This window comes from Penaeus monodon, chromosome 11 (genome assembly GCF_015228065.2).
Source record: "Penaeus monodon isolate SGIC_2016 chromosome 11, NSTDA_Pmon_1, whole genome shotgun sequence".
NCBI classification, from domain to species: Eukaryota; Metazoa; Arthropoda; class Malacostraca; order Decapoda; family Penaeidae; genus Penaeus; species Penaeus monodon.
The window spans coordinates 3,394,885-3,403,524 of NC_051396.1; the positions used below are offsets into that span (position 1 = coordinate 3,394,885).

Genomic DNA, 8,640 nt, shown 5'->3' on the forward strand with positions numbered 1-8,640 from the left:
TTTTTTTCCTTCCTTTTTCTTCTTCTGCTACGATAATCTGAAAAGGTCTGAGTATAGAATGATATATGAAGATATAGATATATAAATATAAATAGAATATTTTAATAGTAATAAGATATATATAATATAGATATATCTAGAATTTTATAATTATTATTATATTCTATATATATATATATATTAATAATAATTATATATATATATATATATATACATATATATATATATATATATATATATATATATATATATATATATATATATATATATATATATAAGAGAGAGAGATTGATGGACATTACGCACTTAAAAACATTTACCATTTAGATTTTCTCCTAAGATTCCAATGAAAATTCTCAAAGACTCATGTATATGAGGGTTATGTCTTGTCCATTTTTATCCTCTGGGAGCCCGTGCAGTTAGTCACACATGCTACTGAAACCCTTAACCAGATTACAGGGTAGCGCTTTAATACGTGCCAGTGTGAAGATCTCCCGACCAGCAAAGGAATAGCAAGTTGTGAGTATTGCTAGCGATAACAGTCAATAGGATCGGTTTGGTTGAGGATTCGTTGTTGTCATCAATAGGAAGAGTGGAAGATGGGGGGAGGGAGGGGGAGGCTATTGATGAAATAGCTGTCTCATAAGTTGGATGATTTTTGATGTCTGTAGGTTGGATTTTTTTTTTTTTTTTTTTGTATTAGGCCCCCCTCCTCCTCCTCCATCGACTTGAAAGAATAGAAAACGAGAATGCGTCTGGTTTGTATTAGTGAAAGTGTCTCATTCACAGAGGAGTTAAATCCTTTTCTTTTCTTTCCCCTTTGTTTTCTTTCTCTCCCTCTCCCTTCCTTCTTTTATCCTTCCCTTCTCTCTCTCGCTTTCTCTCTCCCCCTTGTCCTCCTATCCCTTGTCTCTTCTATTCTCTATTTTCCTTCTTCTTCCATCTCACTTTTCTTCCTTTAACCTCTTACTACTTCGGCCACTTCCTTTCTCCGTCTCCTTCCTTCCTTCTTCCTCCCTTTTTCTTCTCATTCCACGTTCTCATTCCTCTCCCTCCCGCCTCCCCCTCTTTCCTCCTTCCTTCCTCCCCCACCACTCCCTCCACCCTCCCCCTCCCTCTCCCTCCCCTTCACCCTCCCTCCCCCCTCCCTCCCCCTCCCCCCTCCCTCTCCCTCCCCTTCACCCTCCCCTTCACCCTTACGTCTGTGCCGAGTAGGAGAACCCGGAGGCGGAATACTGCGAGGGGGCGAAGGCGGGATCGGGCGCCTCGGCCATCGTGGGCGGCGGCGCGTAGTGCAGGCTGGCGGCGGAGGTGACCGCGGGCGTGAGGGCGTGGCTGCCGTACTGCCCCTGGAGGCCCGGACTGCTGTAGGCGGCGGCGGACATCATCCCGTAGGTGGAGTGAGGCATGGAAGGGGCCGCGATGCCCCGCATGTGGGCGGTCGCCTGCTGGTAGTACCCGCCCACATCGAGGAACGAGGGCGTGTAGGTGGGCGGGGTGTTGAACTGGGGCGGCGCGGGGTGGGGCACGGGTACGGGCTTGCCGTCACGTACCAGCACAGGCACGGGCACGCGGCGGGGCGAGGTGAGGGGGGCAATGTCCATGCTGCGGTCCGTTCTCTGCTTCTTGGTCTTGTAGCGGTGGTTTTGGAACCAGATCTTCACCTGGGGGAGAGGGGGGGGGGAGAATGTTATTTTGACATTTATGATATTCATTTAGAGAACCAGATCTTCAACTGGGGGAAAAGGGGGGGGGGGAGAATGTTATTTTGACATATATAATATTCATTTAGAGAACCAGATCTTCACCTGGGGGGAGAGGGGGGGGGAGAATGTTATTTTGACATTTATATTCACTTAGAAAGTTTAGAAAATTTAGATATTTATATTCATTGGGGGGTAGGGAGATGGGCGACGGGGAGATAGAGAGAGGGGAGGGGGAGATGGGGAGAGGGGGGGAGAAGAATGTTATTTTGACATTTATGATATGTATTTAGAGACTTTAGAAAATTTTGGAATCAGATCTTCACCTGGGGGGGAGGGGGGTAGAATGTTATTTTGACATTTATATTCATTTAGAGAGTTTAGAAACTTTAGATTTTATATTCATTGGGGGGGTAGGGAGATAGGGGAAGGGGGAGGGGAGGCTGAGAGAAGGAATGTTATTTTGACATTTCGATTCATTTAGAAACTTTAGAAAATTTGGATATTGATATTCATCTCGAAATTTTAGAAATTGAGATTTACATTCACTAGATATTTATATTCATTTAGAAAAAATAGACATTTAGACATTTATCCTAATTTAGGAAATTAAAAAATTTAACATTTCTTTTTATTTAGAAACAGAGAAAATTATTGGAAATTTAGATTTTTAGAAATAGAGGAAAAGAAACAGAAAATGATTGGAAATTTAAACATTTAGATAAATATATAGATAGATAGATAGAAAGAGAGAAGGAGAGAAAGAGAGAAAGAGAGAGAGAGAGAGAGAGAGGAGAGAGAGAGAGAGAGAGAGAGATGGAAAGAGAGAGAGAGAGGAGAGAGAGAGAGAGAAAGAGAGCGAGAGAGAGAGATAAAGAAAGAGACAGACAAACAGACAGAGAGAATCAGACAAGGATCAAGATAAACAAATAAACAGATAAACATTCTTCTCAGCGAAAAAAACAACAAATAATAAAGGAAAAAAAGTTGAAAAAAAAAACACAAAAAGCAAAGGAAAAGAAACATACAAAAAAGTCAAAAAAGTAAAAAAAAAAAAAAAAGATAATAATAATAATAATAATAGTAATAATAATAATAATAATAATAATAATAAATAATAATAACAGTAATAAAAATGATAATAATAATAATAATAATAATAATAATAATAATAATAATAATAATAATGATAAAATAATATAAATAACAAAAACAATAATAATCAATCAATAAACAATGATAATAATAATACAAAATAAAAATAAAACAGATAATAATAATGAAGTACCTAATAATCCATAACAAAATGCTTAGTATAACTACCTACGAATAAGCATCAAAAGAGAGCCAAGTAACATACAACAAAACACGACATGCAACACAGTCCAGCCTCGCCCCCCATCCTTACAGATCTAATGCTTTAGCTTTGTGAACATTTACTCTGTTGGCGTCAATTTATGATGGTATTCTCGTGTGTCTCCTCTCCGGCCTCCGACTACTCCCTGCTTGCAATCTCGTTCTCAAGTTCGTGTACGTTTTGTGTTTGCTTGAAATGAGTTTTTCTTCCTCTTTATTATTTTTTTCTCTATCGCCTCTCCTACTTCCTTCTCTCCTCTTTCTTCTTCTGCTTACTCTTCTTCTTCTGAGTTCGCTGTACTGTATTTGTTTTGTGGTGTTTGTTATTGTCTGTGTATTGAGTGTTGTTGTTATTACTTGTTGTTATTATTATTGTTGTATTTGTTGTTATTTATTATTATTGTTATTATTTTATTATTATTGTTATTATTTTGTTGTTGTTGCTGTTGTTGTTATTATTGTTGTTGTTATTCATTGCTGTTATTATAATAATAATAATTGTTATTATTTTTATTATTGCCATTATTATCATTATCATTATTTTATTGTTATTTTTATCTGTACTACTATTATCATTATTATTATCAACATTACTATTTCTTATTATTATCATTATCATTATAATATAACTACCATTGTCTTTATGTTATCCTCATAGCAATCATCATTATAACAATTCATGCCACTTGTCATTATTATTACCACCACTATCATCATCATTAACATCATTGCTATTATCATTACTATCAACTTTATTATCATCGTTATCGTTGCTATTGTCACTCTTCTATCATCATTGTTATTATTATTGTTATCAGTCGTTATTATCATCATTATTATTCACATCTACATAATATCCAATTTCAATATAACAACTAATGCCATTATTTTCACCATAATCACTAATCACTGTTACGATCACATAAAAATGATGATTGAATGGCACCATATTTTATATCAGGAAGGGATATAATGGTTAATATAATGGGTATTTTGTGCGATAAAGAAAAAATAATGCTTTTATCTGTGTATGTTTCTATATACCTTATCTATCTATCTATTTGTCTATCTTTAAATCTGTCTTATCTTTCTGTCTACTGATCTATCTATCTACGTCTTTGTCTTGTCTCTGTCTGTTTGTCTGTCGTATATCAGTGCTTATCTATCTATCTACCAATCTATCTTCTGTCTATCTATCTTATCTATCTTTCTATTTGTCTGTCCGTATATTAATCGATTTATCTATCCGTCTACCTGTCTATGTCTATCTATCCACCAATTTTTTTCTCTATCTGTCCATCTGTCTATCTATCTGTTTGCTTATCTGTCTCCAGCTATCTATCTATCTATCATCTATCACCATCACATCATCATCATCACCATCACCATCACCATCACCATCACCATCATCATCACCATCATCATTATCAATATTGTTATTACTGCTATGATAAACTTATCAATATGATTATTTGAGACATACATTCTTTATTTCCAATTGAGTTATTATCATTATCATTATTCCCACCGTTATTATTTCCACGGTTATTATTTTCACGGTTATTATTTCCACGGTTATTATTTCCACGGTTATTATTTTCCACGGTTATTATTTTCACGGTTATTATTTCCAACTTCCCATCATCATTACCATTATTTTCTCTTATTATTACTTACGCTCGAGCCTCGGCTGTGTGGAATCAGGCTGTAATGCTGGTTCCTCCTGCTTCTCAATAGGTAACAACCCTTGCTGTTGTTGTTGTAATTGCTGTTGCTGCTGCTGCTGTTGTTGCTGTTGCTGTTGCTGTTGTTGCTGTTGTTGTTGTTGTTGCTGTTGTTGTTGTTGTTGTTGTTGCTGAGGGCTCGGAGATATATGAGGGGGAATAACATCCACTAGGTGGTGAGGACTGACGACTGAAGCGTCTTGAGTGAGGATGGAACGCGGGTCAGGAACTGGGGAGGGGGTTTTGTGTTATTACTATTATTATTATTATCATTATCATTAATATTATCATTATCATGAATATTATCATTATTATTATTCATTATTATTATTATCATTATCATCATTATTATATCATAATCATCATTATATTATTATCATCTATATACTATATTATTATATCTATTATTATTATATTATTATTTTATTATTATATTATTATTATTACCTATATCATTATTATTATTATTATATTATTATCATCAAAACCATCATCATCACATCATCATAATTATTATATTTTGTTTTTTAATATTATTATTATTATTATTATTATTACTACTACTACTACTATTATCATTATTATTATCATTATCATTATTACTATTATTATCACTATTATTATCATTTATATTAATATCATTTTTATCATTATCATTATCATTTCTTTTTCACTTTATATATAGGGAAAATAGGGAATAGTGGTGGTAATCAAAAATAGTAGTAATGATGATAATTATAAAAAAACAAATATTTGTAGTAAAATGCGGGGTCTTATTTAATAAATTTTTTTTTATCCGATGCTCCGGATTTTCTTAAATTTCTAAGTCAATAGTTCACGGCTTTAAAATGCCCTTGCTTATCGTGCCATTAGTTAACTTTGAGGAATGCATTTTCTCAACAATGCAATAGGTTGAAAAGGAATTATCAAAGTAAAAAAAAAGAATGCTATAAAATGATTAAATTAGCGTTATTGAATGGATTTAGTCTCTTGACATATCCCATTAACTATTCACTCATTCGTAGAAAACTCGCAATTATATATATAGTTATGTTGCAAAGGTAGCAGCACAAATAATCTGAGAAGAGGCGTGCGAATTCCGTAGACTTTTGTTTTCCATTTATTCGTCGCGGAAAAAAACTACGGTGTTCAAATTTCGCATTTAACAACATCAAATTCTATTTTGAAAAGAAAGAGATTGATAATAATATTATAAGAAAATAAAGGAATATATCTGTATTAATTTCCATGCACACATCTACATATAATCATGTGAAGTATGATTATAGGCTTAATCATCATCAATATTATCATTATTATTATAATTGTTATTGATATAACTCCTATTATTACTATCCACTTTATTGTCATCGTCATCAGCATCATACTAGAGAATTATCTTTATCATTGCTATTATTATCATTATCATTTTGATTATCATTATCATTATTATAGCTGTGGTTATGACTATGTTGATAATGATGATGAGGACGAACGATATGAGGACGATGACGATATAATAAACGGAAATAATAATATGATAATAATAATAATAATAGTAATAATAATAATAATAATAATAATAATAATAATAATAATAACTATAGCAATAATAATAACAATTATGATAACAATAACAATAACAATAACAAAAATAATAATAATGATAATCATAACAACTGTCATACCTCATCAAATAACCAAAACAAACGCAAAAAAAAAGAGAGAGAATAAAATAACAAAACAAAATAAGCACAAATAAACAAAACAAACAACCCCCCCCCCCCAAAAAAAAAAAAAAAAAAAAAAAAAACGGAAAACCACGCGTGCCACTTACTAGCCAAAGAGGACGTGGAGAGGTGAGAGGGAGTCTGAGGAAATGTCGACTGGGCGTTAGTCTCCGTTCTGCTCTGGACTTCGTGAGGGGAACAGATGCCCGAGGGGAAGCTGCTGTCCACGCCCACGGTGAACTCGGGGGTCTCTGGCGAGGGGAAAACGAGGGGGGAGTGAGAGAGTGAATTTAGGCTCTCTTGGGGAAAACATGGGGGGAGATGGTAGTGGGTTTTGTGGGTTTAGGAAGAGAGAGAGAGAGAGAGAGAGGGAGAGAGAGAGAGCGGGGGTGGGGGAGAGGGAAAGAGAGAGAGAGAGAGAAGAGAGGGGGGAAGAGAGAGAGAGTGAGGAGAGAGAGAGAGAAGTTTTGGTTTAGGATAGAGAGAGAGAGACGAGTGAGAGGAGAGAGAGAGAGAGAGAGAGAGGAGAAGAGATGAGAGAGAAAGAAACCGATGGAGACGAGAGCAGAGAGAGAGGATGAGTTGAGAGACGACGAGAGAGAGAGAGAGACGAGAGAGAAGAGAGGAGCGGGGGTGAAAAGGGAAGAGGGAGAGAGAGGGAAGAGAGAGAGAGAGGAGGGGGAGGAGAGGGAGAGATAGAGGGGGGAGGAGAGGGAGAGATAGAGGGAGAGGGAGAGGGAGGTGTGAGGGGGAGAGAAAGAGGGAGAGAGAGAAGAGAATTGATGAGAGGAGAGAGAGAGATGAGAGAGAGAGAGAGGGGAGGGAGAAGGGGGAGAGAAAGAGGGAGAGGAGAGAAAAAAATGAGATGAGAGGACAGGAGACAGAGAGAGATGAGTGCGAGAGGAGGAGAGAAGAGAGAGGAGAGGAGGAGAGAGAGAGAGAGAGAGAGAGCGAGAGATAGAGACGAGAGAGAGAGAGAAGAGAGGGGGCTTAGAGAGAGTGAGAGAGATGTGAGAGGAGAGAGAGAGATGAGGAGAGAGAGAGAGAGAGAGGGGCTTAGAAAGAGAGAGAAAGGATTAGAGAGAGAAGACGGAGAGAGGTGATGAGAGAGAGAGAGCGTCCGAGACGACGGACGAGCTGAATGGAGGGGAGAGGAGAACTAGGGCCAGAAGGTAGAAGAGAGAGAGAGAGAGAGGAGTGGGAGAGAGAGAAAGTGAGAGAGGAGAGAGAGACGAGAGAGAGGAGGAGATGAGATTAGAGAGAGAGAAGGGAGAGAGAGAGAGAGAAAGAGAGAGAGTGAGAGGAGATAGATAGATAGATAGAAAGATTAGATAGATAGATGGATAGATAGATAGATAGATAGATAGATAGATAGAGAGAGAGAGAAGAGAGAGCGAGAGAAGAGAGGAAGAGAGGAGATGAGAGAGGGTGGCGGGAGGGAGGGAAAGAGAGAGAGAAAAGGAAGGCGAGAGGGAGGGAGGGAGAGGAGAGAGAGGGAGAGTGGGAACGAGAGAGAGCAGAGAGAAGTTGGGAGGAGAGAGAGAGGAGAGACCGAGAGAGAAGAGAGGCCCGACGAGAGACGAGAGAGAGAGGAGAGAGAAAAAAGAGAGGGAGAGAGAGAGAGGGGGGGAGAGGGATAGGGAGAGAGAGAGAGAGGGAGAAAGAGAGAGAGGGAGAAAGAGAGAGAGAGAGAGAGAGAGGAGGAGATGAGAGACGAGAGAGAGAAAGAGAGGGAAGAGAGAGAGAGAGAGGATGAGAGAGACGGACGACGAGAGAGAGATGAGAGAGAGAGAGAGAAGAGAGTGAGAGAGAGAGAGGACGATGAAGAGAGGGAGGTGAGAGAGAGAGAGTGAGAGAGAGAGACTGAGAGAGAGAGAGAGAGAGAGAGAGAGAGTGAGTGAGAGAGGAGAGAGAGAGAGCGAGGGGAGAGAGAGGGAGAGAAGGTGAGGAGAAGGAAAGAGAGAGAGTGGGATAGAGTGAGAGGAGAGAAGAGATGAGAGAGCAGAGAAGAGAGAGAGAGAGAGAGGAGAGAGGAGGGGCGTTGGAGCCCAAGAGATGAGAGAGAGAGGGAGAGAGAGAGGGAGAGAGAGAGAAAAAAAGAGAAAGGGAAAGAGAGAGATAGAGCAA

General features: G+C 37.9%; 1 protein-coding gene across 1 annotated transcript in view; it reads right to left on the bottom strand.

Moving 5' to 3' along the window:
- Positions 1-1,187: 1,187 nt before the first annotated feature.
- Positions 1,188-8,640, bottom strand: part of LOC119578415 (AT-rich binding protein-like) — a 60,854-nt gene continuing 53,401 nt past the window's right edge. The window contains exons 5-8 of the mRNA XM_037926001.1: positions 6,621-6,764; positions 4,737-5,012; positions 3,904-3,968; positions 1,188-1,664 (exon numbers count right to left, since the gene is read on the bottom strand). Of these exons, the coding sequence (XP_037781929.1) occupies positions 1,197-1,664; positions 3,904-3,968; positions 4,737-5,012; positions 6,621-6,764 (953 nt within the window). The 3' untranslated portion in view covers positions 1,188-1,196. The remainder of the gene's footprint in view (positions 1,665-3,903; positions 3,969-4,736; positions 5,013-6,620; positions 6,765-8,640) is intronic.